At 41.1% G+C, this 26,915-nt stretch overlaps 2 protein-coding genes across 2 annotated transcripts in view; one reads left to right on the top strand and one right to left on the bottom strand.

The window, feature by feature from the left end:
- The first annotated feature begins 3,739 nt into the window (after nucleotides 1-3,739).
- LOC139925735 (transcription factor JunD-like) lies at nucleotides 3,740-5,977 on the top strand. The gene has a single exon (XM_071917222.2). It carries the CDS (start codon nucleotides 3,965-3,967, stop codon nucleotides 4,784-4,786), a length of 822 nt encoding a protein of 273 aa, XP_071773323.1. The 5' UTR covers nucleotides 3,740-3,964; the 3' UTR covers nucleotides 4,787-5,977.
- A 6,754-nt stretch (nucleotides 5,978-12,731) lies between these two features.
- rab3ab (RAB3A, member RAS oncogene family, b) overlaps nucleotides 12,732-26,915 on the bottom strand; it is a 25,499-nt gene continuing 11,315 nt past the window's right edge. The window contains exons 2-5 of the mRNA XM_071917254.2: nucleotides 25,573-25,797; nucleotides 18,440-18,558; nucleotides 15,569-15,693; nucleotides 12,732-12,922 (exon numbers count right to left, since the gene is read on the bottom strand). Coding sequence (XP_071773355.1) covers nucleotides 12,732-12,922; nucleotides 15,569-15,693; nucleotides 18,440-18,558; nucleotides 25,573-25,797 — 660 coding nt within the window. The remainder of the gene's footprint in view (nucleotides 12,923-15,568; nucleotides 15,694-18,439; nucleotides 18,559-25,572; nucleotides 25,798-26,915) is intronic.

Genomic DNA, 26,915 nt, shown 5'->3' on the forward strand with positions numbered 1-26,915 from the left:
TTCTACGATGGATTTCTCCCTGTATGATTGTTGAACGTCTCTTGGTGCAAAATGGCGGCTCTAGAAAGAAGCCCTCGCTCTTTGATTCTGAGGGACTGACACCAAAACCTGACGTTTACCACTGATGTTTTACATCCTGAAACATTTTCTCATATCAAACTCCATTGTAGCTGCTGGAAACATCTGGAGGTGACATCACCTCGTCTACGATTGGCCGGTTATCCACCGAGAAGAAAAACACAACAAACAGCTAAATGGAATCAGGAATGAAAGGTGCATCACCAAGATTTGTTTTGCAGATTTTTCCTTTGCGTTGAATGACAGTCAGCAGCAGTGTCATCTTTAAAGAGCTCTGACTATCACCACTTTCATATGTTTTCAACGCATCATGATGCACCTAACAGACAGAGGCCAGACAGTCGGTGCCTGAACTGCAGGAACATCAGTCACAAAAACTGTAAAATGATTGAATGTAGTGAGAGGAAAAGTCTGGAGAGTCATGACAACAGACAGACGAACTGCAGAGGAGCAGCTGCTGTTTGAAACGGCTCGTCTGCAAACCACGAAGTAGATTTCCAACTCCTTCATCCCGGAAATATCCCACTGCACACAGTTCAGGACAGAACTTCATATTCATATCTTAAGTTTCAGTCACAGTCACCTTTTCCATCTGTTCCTAAATTGCCTTTGTGGTGCTTCACATCAGTGGTTCTCAACGTGGGGTCCGGGGACCACCAGGGGTCCTTGAGGAGGTTCCAGAGGGTCCCCAGCAAACTGATGAATTGTTAAACTTCAGCATTATTTTATTTACAAGTTAACACAATTAGAGAATGTAGAAGAATGACTGTTTTGATCATAGTTTCTCTGTTATCTCTCTACCTACAATACAGACAGTCAAGGAATTCTGGACAAAATCAAATCTGACAATAAAAATATTTTCAGATTTGGGTCCGAGATCAAATAAGGATCCGTGGATCTAATGTGGACTAAATGAGGGGGTCCTTGATATGAAAAAGGTTGAGAATCACTGCTTTACATCACATCACAAATCTCTCAGACTGAAGATAATCGTAGAAGATAATCACACTGTGCTGATATCCAGTATGTGATATTGCTTTTATACAACAGTTCTATAAACAAAGCTGCTTATCAAGTAACGGTAATCTGAGACAACAGATTATGATTTTTGTCTTTTATTGGTCTCAGTTCCCTCAGGATTCACTACAGCACAGAACCTGTTTCTATTAGAACAGCTGTAAAGCGGAGGGATACATACAGTGAAACATCCCAGTGCTGTTAGACTCTATATCAGCCTCCTGTCCAATCAAATCACTCGACTCGGAACTAACTGTTGTATAATAGAAATTTAAATAAAGTTTTTCAAAGCTGAGATTCACTGTTGCTGAGGAAGACAACACCAAGGTCCCATGTCTCTACAGTATAACTGTACAGTATGTAATGAATCCAGATGAGACTCAAAACCACATTAAAGAGTTAAAGTGTTGAAATCTGATTTGTCCTTGTGTTTGTGTTCAGGGTGTGTTCAGTTTCAAACTCAACTTCCCCAAATTCGGACGGGCACAAGTTCAGCTGGTGTGTCAGTTCTCAGCTGGGCCTGTGATGACGCTTACAGAACAAGTGGGAAGCCTTTATTTTGCGATCAACATTTTTTTTTTAATTATTTTTCGCAAAAAGAAGTCTGCAGTACAAAACATACAGCTGCACTGTAACAATAAGAAAAGGGACGGGACAACAGACAGTTACAGATCACAGATGTTCTGCTTGTATGTAGAACAGTGATTCTCAACCTTTTTCATATCAAGGACTCCTACTTTACTCCACATTAGAGCCACAGGCCCCATTTGATGAGAATTTGTCTCTCAGACCCAAATCTGAGAATAATTTATTGTTAGATATGATTTTGTCCAGAATTCCTTGACTATCTGTATTGTAGGTAGAGAGATAACAGTGAAACCATGATCAAATTGTTTTAACTTAATATAATAGATATAATGATGAAGTTTAACAATTCATCAATTTGCCGGGGACCCCCTGGAACCCCCTCAAGGACCCCTGGTGGTCCCCGGACCCCATGTTGAGAACCACTGGCCTAGAAGATACAATAAAGTCAGAAATATTAGCCGTAATAAATTTCGATGCATCCACAGTTGAAGGTTTTGCCTTGTTTAACCTGCAGTCATGTGTATCCATATCAGTTTCATGCAAATATCACAGATAAACCAGTTACTAATCATAGTGTTTTTAGCAGCAAGAATTTTTTTTTCTCTTTAACTTCAGATCTTTTTTGACATGACATGAATGTTTTCTTCACCACATCGAGGTAACCTACCATCATCATGATCATGACCGTTCCAGAATTATGCAAGCATGGAATAAGTCAACAACTTAATATTCATAAGAGCCTGCATATCATTATAACCTGCAGTTTGGAGCTGACCTACATGAAAACAGAGCTAACATGAGGACTTCAGCATGTTGACAGCCGTGTGTCAGTGCAGAACAGGTTTTGACAAACTATATCCTTGGATGGAGTTATTGGCTTTAAAATGAAGAAAATGTATTTCTTTGATGTTTGTTAGAAGAAATCAAAAAATGTTTCTTTGAGCTGAAAGTTAAGTTAAATTGGATGAAAACAAGACTTTGACCAACTAACTCTCACCATGACATCAAACCACAATGCACCACACTGTTTGCAGTTTATCCTCTCTCTCTCCATGGCAATAGAACTGGTACCAAAGATCGTCTATGAAGATGATGAACCACTCAATAGTTAAAAAAACCCACTGTCCCAGCTTCTAGTCTGCAAAACCCCAGGCAGAGACAGTTGCCATAGCAACTGCTGTGTAGAGCTGAAAAAGAGCTGTTGTTTTTGATGAAAACTATTCAGCACAAAAATGTTATTTTACCTCTGGAGGCTAACGATACTTTTGTTTTGTGTGATTTAGTCCAAACAAGCCTCAGATGTTTTAATAGAGAATTGAAATCCAAATTTTGCAACTTTAATATAACTGCTTATTCTCTGAGAACAGACTCTGATCTGCTATTTTTGATCCTGCTGCGGTTTATGATTGATAGAAATGAAAAGGGGAAAGTGGACGCCATATATGGAGACTCCCCATTAACACCAATGTTAAAATACACTTTTCTGCCTCTACCTACTGATATAACCTTTCCAGCATTACAACAATATATTCAATTCCAACAAACACACTTGTCTACTTGTGTTTACAACTCGTATGTCAACTCATAAACAGAATATTTGAATATCCTGAATATATACAGAATATTAATGTTCACGTAAACACAGGCATGATGTTAGCTGATGCGTGGGGAAAGACACCAGCCACAAAAACATTAGGTTTTTGTGGGCGGCCATGTTTCTCCCCTGGTTTTTCTGAACTGGACCACTGGAATGCAGGAGGTTGTCATGACGACCTGCCAGCTGGAAATTAACAGCATCGGCATTTTGTGACTCTGAATCAAGTCACTTGTTATGGACGTTGGCACAACGCTTGTATTATTTAGACCTTACACTGAAACTCAAAGTAAGTGAAGACAGAACTCCACTCCTGTACCCGGAAGTGGAGGCAGAGTGAGACCTCTTCACTTTCTCCTCCTCTCTGGCGAGTACGTCCCCTTATTCAAATAAAAGACAGGGGTAATTTCTACCCAATGCGCGCGCTCTGAGGTGACATAATGGAACGTACGAGGATAGAAAAGCTCGAGGCTGCGTGCGCGGGCGTGCAGTAGAAGTTCTATCCCGCTCGAGAGCGAAAGATAACCGGCGGTTCAGCGTATGAAATAAAAGACATATTAAAGGAAGAGTCGTTTAACAATTACCATTCCAAAAAATTACGCCTCGGTTTATTTGTTGAGGTTATGGACAGGGCGCCGGTTTAAAGGTGCGCCGAACAGTACGACTTGTCTTTTACTCACGGAAATAATGATGAAGAAGGATATTAACTTGAGCCTGGCGGACGACGCCAATCTTAAGCCGCATCTGCGCGACGCCGAGAGCATCCTCGCCTCCCCGGACCTGGGGCTGCTCAAGCTGGCCTCCCCGGAGCTGGAGAGGCTGATCATCCAGTCCAACGGCATGGTCACGACGACACCGACCAGCTCCCAGTTCCTCTACCCGAAAACGGTAACCGACGAGCAGGAGTTCGCCGAGGGTTTCGTCAAGGCGCTGGAGGACTTACACAAGCAGAACCAGCTGAACGGGGCCGGGCAGCCGAACAACAGTCTGGATCTGGGCACCAACATCGCCCCGGTCACCGTGCAGCCGGATCTACCGGTCTATACGAACCTGAACAGTTACGGCAGCGGGCCTCTGGGAACCACTGTCAACTACTCCACGGACACGGTCCCTTTCCCGCCGCCTCCGTCGCATCATGTGGGGGCAGCCCCGCCGCAGCCGGAGCTCTCCAGGGTCCAGCCGCTGAAGGACGAGCCGCAGACCGTCCCCGACGTCCAGAGCTTCGGGGAGAGCCCGCCGCTGTCTCCCATCGACATGGACTCACAGGAGCGCATCAAAGCCGAGAGGAAGAGGCTCAGGAACCGCATCGCCGCGACCAAGTGTCGGAAACGGAAACTGGAGAGAATCTCCAGGCTGGAGGACAAAGTCAAGACGTTGAAAAGCCAAAACACCGACCTGGCGTCGACGGCGAGCCTGCTGAGGGAGCAAGTGGCCCAGCTGAAACAGAAAGTCCTCAGCCATGTCAACAGCGGCTGCCAGCTGCTGCCACACCAAGTCCAAGTGCACTAGCCCGAGGGCCGCAGTGACTGACCAGCATATAAGCTTCAAAGACTTTGATAATGTTGGTTTTCTGTATGTAGCGTAGCCCTGATACGTGCCATTCTAAGGAGAGAATGTCACGCCATACTCAATTCAAAAATCTGACAGTTTGAAGTGGCTTTGCTTATTGCGAAATGTACATACTTGATAGAATATAATTTCGGACCGTTTACGACTGTTAAGGCTCTTCTGGTAAATTCGGCCTGTAGAAGCAGCACGTTATTTCCATAAAACATTTTTATAATTGATTCACACTGCTCACCACCCCCTCCACTGTGTATTTTAGTGGAAGAATATTGCTCGGAATAAGAGGCGTATCAATTCCAAAAGCTGGAATTTTACTGAAATAAGTGCTGATAGGTTTAATGGATGTATGCCGAATTGAAGAGTGGTTCTCATCAATTTGTAAAATCTCGTTAGTCCTGTTCTACCTGGTATGTGCGTTTTCCGGTAAGCAAGGCAGCATGCAACTGCCAGATTTCTAAATGGAGTTTGGTCTAAACCGATGGTTCTTTTCATATAGGAGGAAGAACGGCGCGTATCGGGGCTATATCCAGCTCAACTTTAATGACAGACGGCACATATCCGTACAATTTTTGTAAAATGTTTACAGATTGGCTGTGTCCATATAGGCTACAGTCTCAAACCTGGACCAAACCGATTTTCAATGTATTGCTGTATCCTAGACTACATAATATGCGCATTTATGTCACAGATATCTTTGATGTATATGTTCAATACATGGGAAATGCATATATGCCCATATTTGACATATAAGCGATATCTGTATATTTGCCATATATCACATTTCTGTAGGGAACAGAAGATTTGCATGTTGACAAACTGGAATGTTGCCCGCAGGCTGTCATCAGTGTTTATTATCCCTAACCTTTACAAGCACTTGTATTCATCCGTTTTTTACTCTAAGGTGTCTTATTTAAGTGTTTTCATATTTTAACGTTGTTACCTTTTTTGTTGCACTGACTGTTTCTGTCACTTCAGTATGTTTTTACATGCCGCTGTGTTCTGAATTAAATGCTGCTCGGCAATAAAAGACACTGCTTCCTCCATTTTGGTCCAAACCTATAACCTACACAGCTGCGTGCATCTTGACAGAGATATCATTCACTGCATGCAGGTCCAATAAAGGGGTGGAGTGTTTTCGTTGTTGCTCAATAGAAATTTGTCAGGTTCAACAAATAACCTCAAGCTGCAAGACTCTTCATGTTGGGTTACACACTGCACTTCTCCAACTGCAGGGTTTTAATTTGAAGAATCTCACAGTTTGTGTTGTCTTGCCTTGCACATTAGTCTCAGTAAGGAAGGTCCATACAGGCTGAGGATTGAGGCTCTATTGCATTATTTGACAAGTTACAGGAACTGAAAGCTGTGCTATACGTGACAGAATCTCACTTAGAAAGAATAGCAGCAATCCCACAATACATTTTAGAAGGATACTATAGAAATATCACAAACCTATAAGTCCTTATAGGGATGGTCTAGGTATATTATAGTGACACCACAGGAGATAAAAAAAAAAAAAATACAGTATGATAACTTTATTGACACTATAGGTCAATATAGTATTGTTATAGAAATAAGTGATTTTTTTCTGGCTCCCAGTTAATTTGGATTATTTTGACAACAGAAAACATTGATGGCTTTAAGACATTTCCAGCTCGCTCCTCCTAATAGCATACAGTGATGGAGATAATTCAGTGACGTCACAGTGTTATGTAATTACAAAATTCTGGCTGCATCTCTCTTCTCCCAAGTGTGTGGGAGTCTGCATCAGTCCAGTTCAGATCATTAACCCCGGACTCTGCCTCCCTCTGCTGGCTGCATGGGAAATGGCACAATAAATCCTCATGGACTAATGACTGACAGGCCGTTTGGTTGCTTGGTTCCCAAACTGGGGTGTGGGGACCATGGTGGGGACCCCCAGAGGTCCTTCAGGAGGCTCCCGCCTTGTGACACATGACATCATATCCTTTTTTGTTGGGAAGAGCAAAGATAATTTGTTGGTCAAAATCAAACTAAACCTTTATATACTGGATCATACTATAGCTTTCACCAGTCTGTTTAAAGAGTAGGTTGCAGAGGTGGGACTCGAGTCACATGACTTGGACTAGAGTCACAGTTTTAATTGCTTGAGACTTGACTTGCTGCATGAAGAGAAGACTTGAGACTTGACTTGACTTGGGTTCTGGTGACTTGGGACTTGACTCTGACTTGTACTTTGATGACTTGAAAAGGTTTCTAAAGTCTTGACTTGAGATCTTGTGTTTGTGTAAATGACGTAGATTGAAAGTGATGAGATTTGTTCCAGCGGACGACTGAATTTAAATTCTGTTTTCTGAATTTGTATGGAATGATTGAATTTATTGAAGTTGAAACTGATTCTAGAAATCAAACTCATGATGCTCTTACCAAGTTTTTATCCTATTAAAACCATATTGCATTGAAAAGTCCTAGATATTTAGTTGACTTGACATTTAGACTTGAGACTTGAAGTACCTCTGGTAGGTTGTACCAATATTTTCTTCACTTTATGTGTGTGTGTGTGTGTGTGTGTGTGTGTGTGTGTGACCACTATGAGCAACAATAAAGAAGAAACATTGTTTTAACATCACAAACTTTATTTTTGTTATTTTATTTTCTTCCACAACATGTACAGCAGGTTTTTGTAATGTTCACATTTCGACAATTTGACACCATGTTCCCTTATCATTACATTAATTACTGCATAATAGTTGTTCAATTCCCATGATAGAAAAAAAAATAAAAATGAAATGTAAACCAAGTCAACAGTACTTTGTGGAACAGTATCAATGAATGTAAAATAAAATTTAAAAAAACTGAAAGCAAAACAACAAAAACAAAAAACAATTTCAGGTGTTTTTACGCTCTTGACAGAACAAACTGAGGACAGCGAGTCAAGGCGAAGTTGTTCTTTGTACTTCAAAGTGAGGCGATGGGATAAAAACGTCATACTGTCTAAAACACCCAGAAGAGAGGTTTATTTTCACTCACACTTCGGCTGCGTCCGAACCGAACAACCTCAACATGTCGCTGTTCGCTCATTTGGGTTCGCTGATGCATCTGGAATCTCAGTGAGGACAATGTACAACCTTGGAGGATACCTTGAAATCAAAAATGGGCAAAAATGGGTTCTGATATGACACAGTTGTCCTCAGGAATCTCAAAAACAGGTACACTCACGACTCAATTTCATTCTCTAAATTAAATTCAACAGGGACCGCAAGATTCATAAGTCTGTTATTGGCTCTTCTGAGAACTACTAACGTCATTTTGGGGACGAAATTGAGCTTTTCGGTGACTTTCCTGTACGTACACTACCAGTCAAAAGTTTGGACACACGCATTTTTCTTTATTTTTACTATTTTTCACATTTTAGAATAATAGTAAAGACATCAAAACTATGTAATAACACAAACTGAATTATGCAGTGACCAAAAAAGTGTTAAACAAATCAAAACTATCTTATATTTTAGATTCTTTAAAGTAGCCACCCTTTGCCTTGATGGAAAGGCAAAGGCTTTGGAAAGAAATTCATACATAGGATCAACTTCACTATTTATATTTGTCTAAGAAACAAATTTCAAGCATTTACGCAGAAGCCTTTAGATCAAAATGGCTTTAAGAGAATGAAAAACACAGTACATTTAATTAGGTGGGTCCAAACTATTGACTGGTAGTGTAAATCTGTATTCTACATCCTCTAGAAGGAAGGAATCACAATCGCCCCCATTTTGACCAGCTGCTTCTTATGCTGTTGAGATTTCCATCGAATTTAATTTTTTTTTGACAGTGACACCCTGAACAGCGACACCTAGAGACTGTTCAGACTCGTAGCATCCAAACATTTACCGCTAATCGAAGCTCAGCAAGAGCTTTCTTAACACCCGAACAATTTTGATTATTTGTAACGCGTCCCGATGTCAAGTTCACTACAGTCGTCGTCTGGCTTAACGCAACATTTATGATGTTACTTATGATGTATGTTCCTCTAATCTTAGGTCTGTTTTTTTTACGATGTTATGCACTACGTTAGAAATAGCAGCAATTCGTACGCATCTCACCCCCCAAGGTACAAAATCTTCAAAAAGAACAGTCGACTGATTGTTATCAACCTTTTTTTTTTTTTTTTTAAACCACAAAGTACAGATAAAAACATCCACAACATATTTTCTCGCCTTTACCAGCCTGAACTGAGGAGGGTTTAAGGAGGCAGTGATAAGAGACCAAATAAACAGCGTGTTTTTTTAAGCGCTAGTAGAAGATCTAAAGCCTCTACCAAGCCGGGTGGAGTTTCCTTCTGTGTAGATACTGTGTTGTGTATTGCTTTTTTAAACCGAGCGGCACATTCATTCACAGGCAGGCCTAGAAATGAATGCAGATATAACACGGCTCTTTTTTGGGGGTTTTCAGATTTTTACTGTTGTTCTTTTGTTGTTTCTTTTTTTTTTTTTTTTTTTTTGCAAGCCTGGAGTCGATACAACACAATCCACACATACGACTCAAAGGTATTTACACATCAGGTTTATAGAGAAAGGAAGACATGTTGGAGAGGAGAACAGTTTCAGATTTAAGATTCTGGATTCTACCGGAAAAAGCAACAGTCACGACCAGTAAGAATTAAAATGTAAGCAGGATTCAAATCTTTTTTCCCCAATTTTGACTTGATCATCGCTGTCAATATCACTGTCTTATCACCCGCTTTCTGATAAGAACATTACAACTTTGGTGGGACGTTTTCATTTGGGTCTTGAAATCTAGAAAACGCACTTTCTCACGCTTAAAAATTCAATGGCTCTTGACATCTGTGGTTTCAAGTTAGTTGCTACACTTGACAGTTAATTAACTCAACAGTTGCTGTCTGAACAAACATTTTGCTGGTACAGAGTGGCTGTATCAACACTTTATGAATGATTTTGTACTGTGTAATGATTTCTATAATGCTTTGTCTTCTCAATCCATGGTATCATCCTCTCTCTGTCTTTTTTTTAATGGGAGAGAACGGCAAGAAATGTTTTAATGCTGCCTTGCTCAGCAGCAAGCACACACACCTGGTATAACATGACGTAACACATTCAATCCACCGAGTTTTATTAAAATTTAAACCTTTAAACCTTTTTTTTTATTATTAAAAACTCCACCTGTTCACACCTAAGTGCTAACAGGTGAACAAAATATTTAATTCCTGCATTCACCTAGCCAGTAGCTACTTCCTGGTCTGTGGATGTTGGCTGATGCTTGTTTGATTTCTACCGTACTGCCTGGTGTACAGGCGCACAGTGCAGACCGTAATTCCCCTAAGCAGTGCGCATGGCAAAAAGCGTTGAACGAACAAACCAACAAACACACAGGGTGGAGTGAATGTTTGCCTGTATCCTACTGATTGGGAAGTATTAAGTCATGTTCTGGGTGTGTATGTATGTATGTATGTATGTTTGCCAATAAGCAAGGAAACATTAAATCGTCAAATTTCTGTATGTAGTTTGATGCAATGTTCTCTCCCATCCAGACAGATAAGGAGAGACACATCGGGGGTTTGGTGCTGCCAGTCCCACAGATGACATGCTTTCCTCTGCAGTCAAACATGCATCGCAAAATAATGCACATAACTGCACAAGTGGCATGAATTACATGGAGTGAGTCTCCTTCCATGCAAACTGGAATTAAAATCTATATGGTTGTCTGTAAATGTTTTCACACGTCTTCCTGGATCAGCAGTATTACATTAGAGTGATTTTTGTTGTCCATTGTCTATCTAAGGTTTTATATGTGAAGTCCTGCTGTCTGTACCATGTGTGTCTATATGTAGTGTATTACTGTCTAAGTTGTTGATATGTGTCGGTATCAATGCCAGCGAGACAGATTCCTGTACACTCATTGTACTCGGTGATCAACGTGATTTTGATTTATTCAAGCAGGAAGCAAGAAACTGCCATCGCTGCAGCAGTTTCACTGATGTTAAGACCGAAGGCGGCAATCGAATTAGATTTAACAGTGTTTGGATCCTCCCTAACCCAATCCATCAGGTTTAAAAAGACAGTGAAAGGTCAGCAGGATCATTATCAGAGGAAAGCAGTGCCAGTCCTCTAAACTGACGGAGCGGGTGTGACTATCAGGACAGCTATTCAGGGGGAAGCTAGCTCCGAGGGCTGAATCCAGGCAAAACTGATGCTGCGTTCCATTCAGACGCGGAAGTTGGAAATTCCCAACTGGTAGCTCGTAATAATTACAGCCTTCATGCGTTCCAGCGGTCAAGCTTGGAAAAACCCGGAGAGAAACACGGACGCCCAAAGCCGACATAAAATCCTGCTCCCCATGCAACAGCTGATGTCATGTCAGTGATATTTAGCAATGTTAGTCAGCCAGTTTGCATAAAACGTTAGCAACTAAGTGCAACTTTACATTTCAAATCTATATGTTACCCATTTAACACACAGGTGTTTTCATAGACTTAAGGTCATGCAATGCTGAAAGTCAAACGTTAGTGTATTTTGAAGACCACAATACAGCTTATAAACATGTTAAAAGTAATGCTGCGTAGCGTTTACAGTGCATGCCGCCATGTTGACGTGATGTCGATAACTGTGTCTTGGTAAAATTAGGGCTCGAGCAATCTGGCCTGAATTTCCAACTTGAATTCAGATTCAAAAGGCCGTTACATCACATTTTCCCTAGTAGGAAGATGGAATTTCCAACTTTCCGACGTCTCCTGAACGCAGCATGAGACCAAACCCACAGGGAAATGCAGCGCTGCGGAGAGGAGCTGCCGCTGGTGCAACCAGATCCAGACGCCATCCAAAGAAAAACTACAACATTGACCTCATATATTTGTTACTCTATTATCTTCATAGAATTTCATACTTTTTAAAATTCATTTCCAGAAATGTATACCTGTAGATATTATATATTGCACAACATTTATATACACATTTAAAACAAAAATAATTAAATAAAAGGTGTCTCTTACATTTTGATATTCTTTAACCTAGCTATATCTTGTTCATATTTTCCCCACCCAGTGTTTAAAGTATGAAAAGACACCAGAATACAAAAAGTACGCTGAAGAAAAGTCATAACAGAAAAAAAGGCTGAATGAAAAGGCTGAGATGAGAAATGATAAACAAACTAAATAATGAACTAATATCTCCACTGTGTTGGGTTTAGATACCAGTTGAGACAAGAAATGAAACAAAGATCCATATATTTTTGGTTCTGTCTGTATCTAGAACCACACAGGAAACACATATATAGGGTACGGAACAGAACTGAACTGGATCAACCTCCCGCTCCAGACGACTGACCTGTCTGCAGGACGACACGTAACTCTGATACGGTCTTCTCGGTCCCCGAAACCAAGGCTGACATCTTCTCAAGACATTTGACTGACATGAAACAAAGTACTGTAAACATCGGAAGGATTTAGAGGGCAGTCGGAGGGGCGGACGCCGTCAAATCCTTCTTGTAAGACCACACTGAGGGGCGGGGAAACAAAGGAAGATGGGTCAGACCCGGGAACATTCAAGAAGCTCGGCTGAAAAGAGTCTGAAACGCTCAGGTTTGGTTTGACTCGCTTCGGGCATCAGACTGACTACACAACCGACACTTTTAAGCTTCCTGACATAGAGGAAGGCAAATCAAACGCACCTCAAGCGTCGGATGCTAATATCTCCACGCATTTCAGACACTTTTCAACCCGGTTCTTGTGACCAGCAGCCAACGATCCTTACTAGGTAACGAGGAGAAGCAGGACAGTGGGTGAAGGGTGACGGTGTTTGGACTCGAGGCCCCGGATTCCCACTGGAGGAGGAGGAGGAGGAGGAGGAGGAGGGAAAGAGGAGAGGGAGGAGGAGGAGGAGGGGGGAGGGGGTAGTCAGCTTTAGCATGCACAGTCCTGGTGGGGCGGGGCGGGCTGCTCCGTCAGCTGGGGCCCCTGTTTGGCCCCCGTGACGGCGGGGTCGCCGGCGTCCAGGCTCTCCGACATCTTTTCACAGATGATGTCCACCAGGCGCTCGAAGGTCTGCTTCACGTTGATGTTGTCCTTGGCGCTCGCCTCGAAGTACTCAAAACCTGGGGGGGGGTATGGTAGAGTATGGTAGAGTATGGTAGAGTATGGTAGAGTATGGTAGAGTATAGGTAGAGCATGGTATTAACAGTGCCAGGGTTAGGGGTTCAATTCCCTGTGTAACTCAGTGGCACGCATGTAGAAACTCATTTTATACACTTTTTTCTTCTAGTCTTTCTACCTTTCTAGTCTGACATAAATCTTTCTGACTTGAATTCATAGTAAACATGATAGTAAGTAAGTACTATGATTTAAGTTATATGAGGATTGGGTCTTTTAAGGGGAAAAAAAAATCGCTTTTCTGAAAATATAATTCAGTGTGAACCCGCATGGAGTGGCATTTTTTATATTCTGATCCAGACCACATGGATATATGCTACACAAAACTGGATCCCGAGGCATGCGACCTACATGTGACACTCAGATCAGAATCTCCCAGCGTTGCCATGACAACAAGTAAATATTATGTCATTCACCTGAGGCAAGTCACTCATAATTTTGGAGGACAACGAGACAAACAGACGACTCGACGCCTCAATTTGGTCAAAACTGGAAGGATCAGACTGGAACTGAGATGTGTTGAGAAATCTTTTGTTGTTGTCACTTTTCAACATCACTGTCAGTTCATACTGGAGTCAGATACGCTTTACATCCTACTAATGTACGGAGCCCAGGAGCGGCCATAGGGAGAGAACAAAAGTAGATTGAGGCCACTATAACATGCACACAATATGCAGTTCAAACCCTCATTTTGTTGTATTTGTGCGCACAAGATATATTTCATTACCTCGATTTGTTTTTTTCATTCCCACGAATTCATAATTTGTGCACACAAAATAATGATTACGCTCCCATAATTAAAACGTCACATCAATTATTCCATCCTGAGCCGCTGATTTCAACCAACTCTGAAAACATGTTGCCTTTTCTTTTGATTTACAGTTAACACTCGCAGGGCAACGCCACATTTCAACAGAAACCACCATCATGTGCTTTATGAGCTTGTGACATGAACACGTTTTATAAATCGAGAGCACGATTTCACTATTTCGAGGGAATGTTTCGGCAACTTGTGCGCACGTTTTACATGTGAGTGCATGTCAAGAGCTCAGATCGAGGAAATGAATTGTATCTCGTGCGCACAAATAAACCAAAATGAGGGCTCCTTTTAACCAAAATGTATCTTGTATATTGCATATTTTGTGCGCACGTTATAGTAAAACGTTCCCACAACATAAATTACGCTTCACTGAGCCTCACTGTGTTACTGCTCATGTAAATGAGCAGAGAGGAGCTTCCTTCCTTTCACCTGCAGATCAGCTTAACAACTCAGTCTATATTTTTTAGGGTGACATAAGTCTTCCTGATGTAAAATCATAGTATACATCACAGTAAGTAGTATCAAGCTGCTGTAAGTTACATGAATATTGGGAAAAGAAACGCTTTTCTGAAAATATAATTCATGCGACCTACAGGCGACTTGTATTTGAACACTCAAACCAGAATTTGTCAGCGTTGCCATGACAACAAGTAAATCTTATGTCATTCACCTGAGGCAAGAAAAGATAATTTATTTTTTTTCATATTGGTGGTTGTTGATGATCACCGACTGGAGGTTGTAGTTTACTCTCCTTTTCATTTACTACTACTTACACTTATCTTAACTACACTGGAGCGCAGTGTGTGTGTGTGTGTGTGTGTGTGTGTGACATGTATTATTATACATGGGAGTGCAAGCTTCAGTTCTGGACATAAGAAGAGAGGACTTTTTGAGGAGGTGAGGTCATTTTAACTGGCCCTGATTTGAAAAGGGGCTTATCTGGTCCTGGCTGAGGCTTGTGGTCGGGGTTTGGTTTGTGGTTAGAGTAGGAATAAGTTTGAAAGGTCCTCACAGGTATAGTAATACAAGTAAACAGCAGATAAGTGCTGCGTCAGGCTCCGGTTGATGCTCACATTACTGAGAACTGGATACTGTGGACCGGTTACACTATCTGCTGCTGACATGAGTTCAGGTGTTGTTGTGCTGCCATAACTGGACGTGATACAGCGGGTAATTAAAGTGAACCGGACTTAAAGCTGCACTGGACAAGAGTCTCATGTCAAAATTATGTCACAACTCGGCCAATTCCTGCTGCAGCTACAATCCTGATTTCTCCGACTTGATCATCCGACATGTTCATGTGTTCATGCGGCTCTTCCTGGTCAGAAACTCCTTCAGACCATAAATCCGACACCAGTTGAGTGCAGGGTGAGATGAGATGATGAGTTTAGTCGATGGAAGGTCCAAAATCCATTATTCCAAAATGCTGCTGTATATCAGCTTTGGAAAACAAAAATGTTACCTGAAGTTCATTGCCCCATATTTAAAAAATGTAACGGATCAAAATGTTTAGGTTCAAGAAAGCAAATAACTTGAAGGATAATTGATAATTAGTTTTACTTCCATGCCAAAGATCATTCTGTAGCTGTCATGTTTTTTCAAATGATTGGCATCTCACTTTGGAATAAAACTGTAATCCAGATGAGTCTTCTGCCAAGCTAAGGTTGATGGACACAATACTGAGAAAGGTCATAGATTTTGGAGTGTGTGTGTGTGTGTGTGTGTGTGTGTGTGTGTGTGTGTGTGTGTGTGTGTGTGTGTGTGACCTCACCGAGGTGCTCGGACAGCTGGCGGCCTCTCTCCCCGGCCACCACCCGCTCATCCTCCATGTCACACTTGTTTCCTACCAGCAGCACCTGGGCGTTGTCCCACGAGTACGTCTTAATCTGAGTCGACCTGTGGGACACACACACACACACACACACACACACACACACACACACACACACACACACAGATGTGACTCAGATCTGATGTTTTTAATCAGTGTGAACAGCAAAAAGCTGGCATGTGAGGCATGAAACCTACATGTGACTTGGATTTGAATGCTCCAATCAGAATTTGTTTTAATAATAATAATACTAATAAACTTTATTTACAGAGAACTTTTCAAAACATGTAGAGCAAAAATAAAAACTGAAGGTAATTTAAAAATAAACATAGCAAAGAGATAAAAATACAAACAAATTTTAAAAAATAAATCAAAATCTTATAGAAAATTTTCAATTCAATAATGACATGGCTAAAATCAGATCAGGATTAAAGGTGAGCTTTTCAATAACAGTATGTTTTGAGAAGCGATTTAAAAGGTGATGATGTTGCCAGGGCAACAAAAGTAAACAGACGCCTCGACGCCTCAGTTCAGTCCAAACTGGAAGGATCAGACTGAAACTGAAATGTGTTGAAACCAAAACTGAGGCTACGTCTTTTGTTTTTATTTCTCTTCCATGCCTGTCTTTTCCACAGCTCTCCCAGTTCATGTTGGTATGAAATATGGGTTACATCCCAGAAGAGATATGAACAGTCGTCCCAAAAAAAATCAGATATGAGCAGCAAGTTGGAACTGAGCATGAAGGCCTGCAGCTTTTCACTCTCAGCTGCAGAGGGAATACAGACTGATACAGACTGGAGGCAGAGAAACACGATGCATCCCCAGTTCTGTTCAGCATGAAGAAGATCAGAGGAAGGACTGAACCGGTCTCCGTCCGTCACGCCCGATGTCTCACACACCGCCCGATATCTCACACACCGCCCGATGTCTCACACGCCGCCCGATGTCTCACACGCCGCCCGCTGGATTTTGATGACGCATAAATACACTGATTGGCCCGATGGGGGCGCTGCACTGACAGGTCAAAACAAGGTGATGTGTTTGTTACTGACTGGTCGGAAGCAGGGAATACATCATCTGTGGGGAACGACGCTTACTGTTAGATAGATAGATAGATAGATAGATAGATGATAGACAGACAGATAGATAGATAGATAGATAGATAGATAGATAGATAGATTGATTGATTGATAGATCAATAGATACAGTAGATAGACAGATAGAAAGACAGATGGATAGATAGATAGATAGATAGATAGATAGTTAGATAGATAGTTAGATGATAGACAGACAGATAGATAGATCAATAGATAGATCGATAGATAGATAGATAGATAGATAGATAGATAGATAGATAGATAGATAGATACAGTAGATAGACAGACAGAAAGACAGATGGATAGATAGATAGATAGATAGATAGATAGATAGATAGATAGATAGATAGATAGATTCTAGCCTTGAAATCGTTGGCTGATTGTGTTCATATGACCACATTTGCTCAAATTTATATTGTATTTTCTCTATTTTCTCTATGATGTGTATGATCTAGTATATGAAGCATGTATATGTATGATGTAGTATGGTATATGATGTGTATATGCATGATGTAGTATGGTACATGACATGTATATGAAGCATGTATATGATGTGTATATGTATGATGTAGTATGGTACATGACATGTATATGATGGTCTGTATATGATGTGTATATGTATGATGTAGTATGGTACATGACATGTATATGATGGTGTGTAAAGCCCTCTGAGGCTGGACTGTGATGAAGAGCGATATAAATAAACTGGACTTCAGACTCTTGCTGTATCCTGTTACAGTTTGCTGCAGCGGCCTGATTTCCCCACAGGAGCATTAAAGTTTCATCTCATCTTAAAACAAAGGATGGAGGACTGTGAAAGTGATCGCTACAGCATCTCCTGTCTCTGCTGATAGAAAGAACCTTTTACCCATGATGCATCACAGAAACTTGAACTTGATCCACAGCTCCGTCCATCCATCTACACCCATTTAATTCTATTTATTTGGAGTGGGAATGCATGTTGAACTGTGAATGTGAAAGTCTCCCAGCGGTAAGGAAACAGAATGTGAATTTAATTGGAATGACATGAATTACCATGACATTTCTAAACATTATAAATCAAAACATTATGAATCAAATAAAAGACAGTTCAACAAATCAAACACATTCAGTCATAATGTCTGGATTACCATGACATGTTCTGCATCAAATACCAGCTGAAAGGTTGCTTTAACATTTTATGATATTCAGTATTGATAATATAAAACACTATGTAGAATCTTAAATATGTGGTGAGAAAAAACAAAAAATACATCGAATTTCACAGAATTTCACTGAATTAAATTGAAGTTCCTGAAATTCCAATTCAATTCCAACTCTGTTTCCTGGAGGTTTTTTCAAATTAAAATTCCTCAGTTGAATTGGAATTTTTTTTATTTTTAAAATTTTTTTTTTATTACAGGCAAAAATACACACACGACAATATGACATGACAATATATCCTCACAAAAAATAAAAGAAAAAAAATAAAAGAAAATATAGAATATAATATAATATAATATTGAATTGGAATTGATGAGTTCATTCATGACCCAAACCTCAGTAGTCTCTCAGTATCTACACACCATCCACTCCACACACACACACACACACACACTGCCTCTCAAAGAGAAAGCTGCACAGCGTCAAGTCACACTCGCTCGCTCGGTCACATGACAAACCCGCCCCCCCCCCCCCCCACCACCACCACCACCGGCCCCGGCCAATCACGTACCAGTCCTGCACGGCGTTGAAGGACTCCTCGTTGGTGATGTCGTACATGAGGATGAAGCCCATGGCTCCGCGGTAGTAAGCGGTGGTGATGGTGCGGTAACGCTCCTGTCCCGCCGTGTCCTGCAACACAGCCAGCGCTTCAGTCACATGATGTTCTCCCATTCAACAAGTCACAGGTTAAAACTCACACAGTCTGCTGGTAAAGGCTGCTTTTACTTTATTCAGACATTTGGCACAAGGCCCTGAAGTCTTTCCCCGACGATTCTGTTCATTAAAACCTCAGTTTTTATTTCTAAAATTAAAAACATCCCAACAAAAGAATAGACACATAAAAAGAAGACAAACATGCTTACTGGCCTAAAAGGTGAAGATGTATTTTTAAAGTTGCAGATATTTCAAGAAAGTGTATCTACTTTACCACACTGGCAGGTAACAGACTGTCGTTTAAGGGTTTTTGACTTAATCATGGCTGGTAAAATAATACTAAAACAGGCTATCTGCAGAGTTCAGAAAGACAAATTCAAGACTTTTCAAGACATTTTAATGCTGCCTGGAATTGGAATTAAGGCCAATTTAAGGACACAAACCTGGAAAAAACAGCCTGTTTCTGATTGATCATAACTAATGAAAGTTGTGAAACTGTACATGGGCAGTTTAAGAAAAATGACAACTGGAAATAAATAGTTAAGAGACATGAAGTTCAGCTGTGTTTAGTAAAGCAGACAGGATGCAGATTGTTCTTAGTGGAGTTCAATCATTTATTTTAAGACTTTTCCCTGAAACATCACTGCAGCATCAGTTTGTGGGACTGATGGAACAAAAAAACAAACACAACAACTCAGTTTCCGGCCTGATTACAGAACACAGATAGTTGAAAGATGAGACAAACGCGCGCGCACACACACACACACACACACACACACACAGGTCAGCACATTACACCTGCCTGCCAGACTGACACATCGTTCCCATCATGCTCCGGTAAAGCCGGGGTGTTAAAAAGCCTCTGGTGGCTTCTGACAGTTCATCAGCTCCTCCACTTCTCGTCTCACTTCCGCCGCCGCAGCGCCAAAAAATGATCATCCCTCTTCCTCTCTCTCTCTGTCTCTCTACCCCTCTCTCTCTCCCTCTCTCTCTCTCTCTCTCTCTCTCTCTGTCTCTCTCTCTCTCTCTCTCTCTCTCTCTCTCTCTCTCTCTCTGCCGGTGACCCAGCAGGTTGGGTTTCAGCTCTTAAGTCCTAATGAATGCTCAGGGAATTAAAGCCAGTGTTCCTGATACCCAACACCCAGAAACCAGACCGGACCGCTCTGCTCCCATTACAGCAGGGAGGGAAAAGAAAGATCTAATTCTATGGAATAAAATGCTGAAATATGGTCTGATCTATAGATACCAGAGGTGGAGACTCGAGTCACATGACTTGGACTCAAGTCACAGTTGCTTGAGACTTGACTTGATGCATGAAGAGAAGACTTGAGACTTGACTTGACTTGGGTTCTGGTGACTTGGGACTTGACTCTGACTTGTACTTTGATGACTTGAAAAGGTTTCTAAAGTCTTGACTTGAGATCTTGTGTTTGTGTAAATGACTTAGATTGAAAGTGATGAGATTTGTTCCAGCGGACGACTGAATTTAAATTCTGTTTTCTGAATTTGTATGGAATGATTGAATTTATTGAAGTTGAAACTGATTATAGAAATCAAACTCATGATGCTCTTACCAAGTTTTTATCCTATTAAAACCATATTGCATTGAAAAGTCCTAGATATTTAGTTTTCTTTAAGATATTAAATTGATACTGGACTCTTGATTTGTTCTGACTTGACTTGCTGTTCTACATTTAGACTTGAGACTGACTTGGGACTCCAGCAAAGTTAACTTGGTCACATCTCAGATAGATACAGAAATAGACAGGGATGGAAGTAACTAATTACAAGTAACTCTTACTACTGTAATTGAGCAGCTTTTTTTCTATCCTTCTATTTTTTTTTTAAGTCGGTAATGAAATAAGGAGAAAACAGAAAGTCTGGCTTTATGTTTCCTGTGATGGATTCTCTCGCTCTGTGGAAGTTTGTTTTTCATACCGGACAAGAAGGAATGAAGGAGGAAAACGAGCGCTGATATCTGAAGTATGCTAAGAATTTTAAATAGCATCCATTACAGAGAACTGGTTATATAAACTCTCCATTAGCAAAAGAAACTGTCCAGTCATGAATTGGCCGTTCAGTCAGAAGAGAAGAGAACAGAAGAGATTAATATGACTAATTCCCACTATTAAAATAATGTAGTTTCAACTCTGCCCTCTTGTCCTTTTAGAATTGTTTGGGTAAAATCACATCTAACAATGTTTTCTTCTGTAGGAAGTAACTCAGTAACTTTTACTCTGAGGACATTATAAATTAGACACTTTTTACTTTACTTTACAAGTCGATTTTTAAACCAACTCTACCTCAGTAAAATGTCTGCAAAGTAACAGTACTTTTACTTTAGTAGAAGTAGTAGAGTAGGACATTTTAGTACACTTTCCACTGTTGTTTATAGATGTAGAAATATTTCAGAAATCTGCTTTTTCTTGCACTTCTCTTTCACACACCACAGGAATATTGCATGAACCTGCTGCCAGGCGCTGTAGATCTGACCTGCTCTCCTTACTGTTGGTGATAATATTGCTGATCTAGGACTTGAAGCTTATTCTATGTTGCGTACTGTTTCACTATCAGTCGCTCTGGATAAGAGCGTCAGCTACATGCCTAAAATAAAAGTGTAGGTAGAGCTGTGGAGGCTGTTATATAACCCACTGAGCATTAAATGTCATTTCATCTACTTCAGCTCTCATAAAGCCCAGGATCGTTTTGGGAATGTACAGCCCAGTTTAAACCAAGCAGTTAATACAGTATTACATATTTAAACAAATATAAAAAAAATTGCACCAGAAAAGTACAACATAATGCTTTATTTTTGTCATTTATCCCAGAAGACAAAGTCTAAGACGGAGACGTTACTAAACGTTCACTTTTAAACCCTAAGTAGCCTCATTTTAGACATCTATAACCATTTAAACATCTTTTAAACGGCTAATAAACGTAAAACTGCACAGTGGGAATGAACTTCTTTTTGATCACTGTGAAGTCTGGTTTCTATCTGAAAATAGTCAAATAACATGTAACATTTTTTACAAACATCTTATATACAAAATTACAAATGCCGCTGAAGATAATTAATAATCATTTAGCAGCACACAAGATCTGATGTAAATATCCTTTGTGCTATTTAACTGAGGTGAGTACCTACATGGGGAGGTGTGTGTGTGTGTGTGTGTGTGTGTGTGTGTGTGTGTGTGTGTGTGTGTGTCTGTACGTGTTGGTTAAATTAGGAAAAGTCTCAGCTGCTTACGTCACGTGAGAAAACCTCGCAACTCCAATTTTGCTAATTTTCATGTTTTAACTTCAGCTGAAAGATTTCATCATCCTGCATGCATTGAGAAAAATTCTGCAACCCTCGGGAATATGAAACTCTTTCTAAACCAGCTGGACAAACTGAAACATGCCTGGTGGTCAGACTAAAAACAAAGCTGATTTTTTTTAATTTCCTGAAAATGACTGACATTCCTGACATGTTGGAGATACGAGGTTTTGGTGAAGCTGCTGCTGAGTGTTTCGTAATGAACAGATGAGTCATCTCGTCTTGGTTTGGATCTGACAACACAGACCGGCAGCAGCAGGTAGGATGAACCAGATGAGTCAGTGTGTGGAGACTCATTCACACCCAGAACCATAACTATAAAGATAACAAACTATAAAAAGATTGTAAATTGAATGTCTGTGTTCTCACTACAAAGATAACTATAAAAACATCCATAACTGCACATTTGGTTCGATCTCAGCTATTTTTTGGAACGCAGAGGCGACGATAAAACATTTTCAACCAATCAAATTAAGGCTCTAAGATGGCAGAATTCCCTGTTGAGCTTGTTGGCGGTGTTGTGGCACTAAAGGCCTCCGTATTCTTGCTGTGGAAACACACTTTGTCAGGTTTGCATGAACAAAAGGAAACGTTTGTGGAAAAAACAAAGCGGCACATCGACTTGGAGCTGTGCGGTGTGAACAGACTTGCTGCCCGAACGAGTCGAATTCTTCACACTCCAGCTTCCACTGTGTGTCTGTCTGTCTGCTATCAGTCTAAAATATCACGTGATTGATTGTGTTGCTTTGTGGAAAAGTGATCAGTTGGATGTCGAAGCTCCTGCAGATAAATCTACATCTGTTCATCCTGAAGAAACTGCTTCAGCATTATTATTACATTTGGAAAGACATGTACGCTGTTTCTTGCCTGTTTTGGTCTTGGTCTTGACTCGTACTCGACTGGACCTGGTCTTGGAACTGACTTGGACTCGACTGAGTTGGTCTGGACTACAGCCTTGGTCTGAATGACTGTCATTTTGACACATGAGCTGAAGGCTTTCTAGGCTACACCATGAGCTACATAACAAACCTTGGTAAAAATGATCTTCTGCAGGGTGAAGCAAGGCTCCATCATGTGATCGCTGTCAATAATTATGAATATCTCAACCTCTGTGTTGAAAAATAAGCTCTTTCATCGTCAGACACATACAGCATGTTTCCATGACATCTACTACAATACCCATAAGCCTCACCAACTCCCAACCAATCACACGATCAGAACAGCTCTTCCATTATAGACCTCTGTGATTATTTCGGGGCTTTCAGATTATATCCAGATCCATTTTCTTTCGCCTATCAGATCTTGTGTATCGGTACATGCACATTAGCTGTGCTGAAACAGCAGCATTCATGATTCTGCACATTAAGTTCGTTAAAAAAATTACAAATGCCACCGTTTCAAGCGAGCTAATGTGTGTGATGCGCTGTATCAGATGAATCTATATGAAGTGGATTAGCTGCACACTGAAATAAATGACTGTGGGTCCAGAAAAACATTTTCCATTTTACTCCACTTGAGTCTGCGCTGAGCCGAGTGTAGGATGAGAGGTGGGGGATGGGCTGTGTGTGTGTGTGTGTGTGTGTGTGTGTGTGGAGGGGTGATCCACTCAGGGAGATGTGTAGTAATGGTGGAGGAGGGGGGGGGGGGGCAGCATCCAGTCATCCGTTTCTCGCGCTCTGATTGGCCGATCTGGTCTTTCTTACCAGAGGCAATGCCTGGGAAAGGCTGACAACAGAGGCAGTGCTGCACACACACACACACACACACACACACACTCACACAACCATGCACACATGCATGCATTTACACATATATGCACCTACACACTCACATGCATGCATACATATATACACACACAAACTCTCTCTCTCTCTCTCTCTCTCACACACACACACACACACACACACACACAGCAGGGCTTGCCACCACAGCTCTGTCTGCAGCAGAATGTGTTGTCGAGGAGGAAAGACTGTAAAAACGCAGCGAAAGACAGAAACAGTAACAGAGCCAAACATTTCTTGTATGATCTACAACATTATACTGAAAGACCAGTTTCCCCAGAGCCTGTTCTCCCACTTCACTCTGCTGCTGTATATGTACTGTTGATCCGACCGGAGCCCAGGTGTGTCTAACGCAACGAAACCTCTGAGAAAATGTGTTTTTTACAACATAAACAAGGTCCTATGTGCTGTTAGGGCAGGAGCTGCTGCTTCACCGTCATTTTCTGATCCCTAAATACAGTCGCTGCATTCTAGTCTCTTGTCTTCCCTATATGAACCTGCTTGTTATGGTCACCATTTCATTCCTCCTGTTTTTTAAAGTGTTTAGGATCCTCGCTTACTCTTTTTTTAATGCTTTTTATGCTCATTTTGCATTTTATTGTTCCATCTTCTTGTTGTTATTTTACATTCTCTCTTTTAGTCGTTCTTGCTGTCTTTGAACTTTCTTTTATTTTGACTGTAAAGCACTTCACTGTGTTTTGAAAAGTGCTATATAAATAAAGCTTATTATGATTATGATTTGGATTATGATTCTTCTTCTACTTCTTCTTCTCATTATTATTCTGTTTTATTATATTCTGAAACCTACAGTATAGCTGCCAAATGGAGTCGTTTCCATTTCCAACGGTCGACCTGAGGAGCTGCTGACCAGGAGGTCGCCAGTTCGAATCTGAAAATCGACTGGGAAACTGTGGGTGGGAGTCACCGCTGCCCAGCTGCCCCTGAGCAAGGCACCGACCCCGCCCAGCGACCGACAGCAGGGTCTGTGGTTGTACTGGGAGTTTCCTGGGTGTTTCTGAGCTGACCGTAATCCAGCAGGCTTTACTTGATACTGCACAAACAAGACTGGAGGATGTGATCATGTTGTGATGCCCCAAGCATTCTCTCTTTAATATGCTGTATAATTAATGAAATGAATTGATTAATGGTGAATTGATGAATGCATTAAGTCATTGCAAAGAATGTCTGTGCAATGAACGACCACAGCCTGTATGTTTGTATATACTGTATATTTGTTTGTACTGTTTCGTTTTTGTGAACTGCTGTTGTAAGTCAAATTACACTTTGGGCTAAAAAATATCTATTCTATTCTATTCTGTTCTATTCTCGTGCTACACTCTAGTGTATTACAAGACCCTCATGAAGAGAAACACTGAATATATGGTCGATATCACTTGTTTTTACTGCTGTCTGTACAGTATATTCTGAATATGCGCATTAAATAAAGGCTTTTAAACTTAACTCTCCTCCTCAGTGCTTGAATTCAATTAAATTTACTACTGTCTGTGTCTTGACATTTCCACTATCATTTCACCAAAACGTTGTGTCTTTAAATAAAACCCTTGTAAGTGAAGAAAGTGTGTGGGAATCTACAGACCTGGCACATACATACAGGTTGTGTAAACATTATCTTTTTAGAAATGTGTAAACAGCAAGTACAAAAAAATATTTGATATGAAATAAATCAGATTTCAGTGGCAGTGTAAATGTAGAAAAAGTCCTCAAGCAAGACACTGAACTACAGTACCTAAACGCCTCATATGTAAACGTAAAATATAGATCTGAAGTTGATTCTGTTTTATTTTATTCCCTTCTGAAACCCTCTGAGGCTTCCCTGTCCAAGGTGTGAGAGCAGACTGACAGGAAAACACACAGCGTCTCTCTCTGTCTTACCCAGATCTGTAACTTGATCCTCTTGTCGTTCCTGTAGATGGTCTTCACCTTGAAGTCGATGCCCACCGTGCTGACGAAGGCCGGCGTGAACGAGTCGTCGGCGTAGCGGAACAGGAAGGAGGTTTTGCCCACGCTGCTGTTGCCGATGATGAGGATCTTGAACATGTAGTCGAAGTTCTGGTCCGAGGACTCCTTCTGCCCGTAGGTCGCTGTTGCCGAGGCCATCTGAGGACAGAGACGGAGGTTAAAGAGACATCTGAGGACAGAGACGGAGGTTAAAGAGACATCTGAGGACAGAGACGGAGGTTAAAGAGACATCTGAGGACAGAGACGGAGGTTAAAGAGACATCTGAGGACAGAGACGGAGGTTAAAGAAGATCTGAGGACAGAGATGGAGGTTAAAGAGACATCTGAGGACAGAGACGGAGGTTAAAGAGACATCTGAGGACAGAGACGGAGGTTAAAGAAGATCTGAGGACAGAGATGGAGGTTAAAGAGACATCTGAGGACAGAGACGGAGGTTAAAGAGACATCTGAGGACAGAGACGGAGGTTAAAGAAGATCTGAGGACAGAGACGGAGGTAAAAAAACATCTGAGGACAGAGATGGAGGTAAAGAAGATCTGAGGACAGAGACGGAGGTAAAAAAAACATCTGAAGCAACTCTACCTTTTCTGAAAATACAACTTTTGCAGCTCAGTGGGTAGAGCAAGGCACTAACACTGCCAGGGTTGGGGGTTCAATTCCCACTGGGCTGCCCATGCTACATTAATCTAGACATTCATGGTACAGTGAGACACTTTGGACCAACAAATAGCATAACATTGCTGTTGGGTGAAAACCTGTTGACTTCAATTTTGATGATTTTTATGTTTTTACTTCAGTTGAAGGATTGCTTGGTCTTCTATGGACTGACAAAGTTCTGCGGCCCCTCGGGCTGATGGGAACCTTACAAAACCCACTGGATAAACTCAAAAATGCATTGTCATCAAGCTAAAAACAAGGCTGTTCTGGAAAAGTTGACATTTTGGACATGCATGGTTCTCATTTGACAGCGCTATGTTAAAGTTGCACAAATTCTTTATGTAAAAATAAGGTGTTATTGGGGGTCCTGGTGGCTCAGTGGTCTAATGTGTGTACCCTGGGTTGGAGCCTGGGATCCCCCCCCCCCCCCCCAATCTTTCCTGTCTCTCTTCACTGTAGATCTAATAAAGGCAAAAATGCTATATAAAAATCTGTAAATTTAAAAATACTTTGTCTTATCAGCCTAAATCACAAATTGGGGCTGCAACAGAGAAGAGCGTCACACAAAGTCCTAAACAGCAGTGAATCCATCCACTGAAT

This window comes from Centroberyx gerrardi, chromosome 9 (assembly GCF_048128805.1).
Source record: "Centroberyx gerrardi isolate f3 chromosome 9, fCenGer3.hap1.cur.20231027, whole genome shotgun sequence".
NCBI lineage: Eukaryota > Metazoa > Chordata > Actinopteri > Beryciformes > Berycidae > Centroberyx > Centroberyx gerrardi.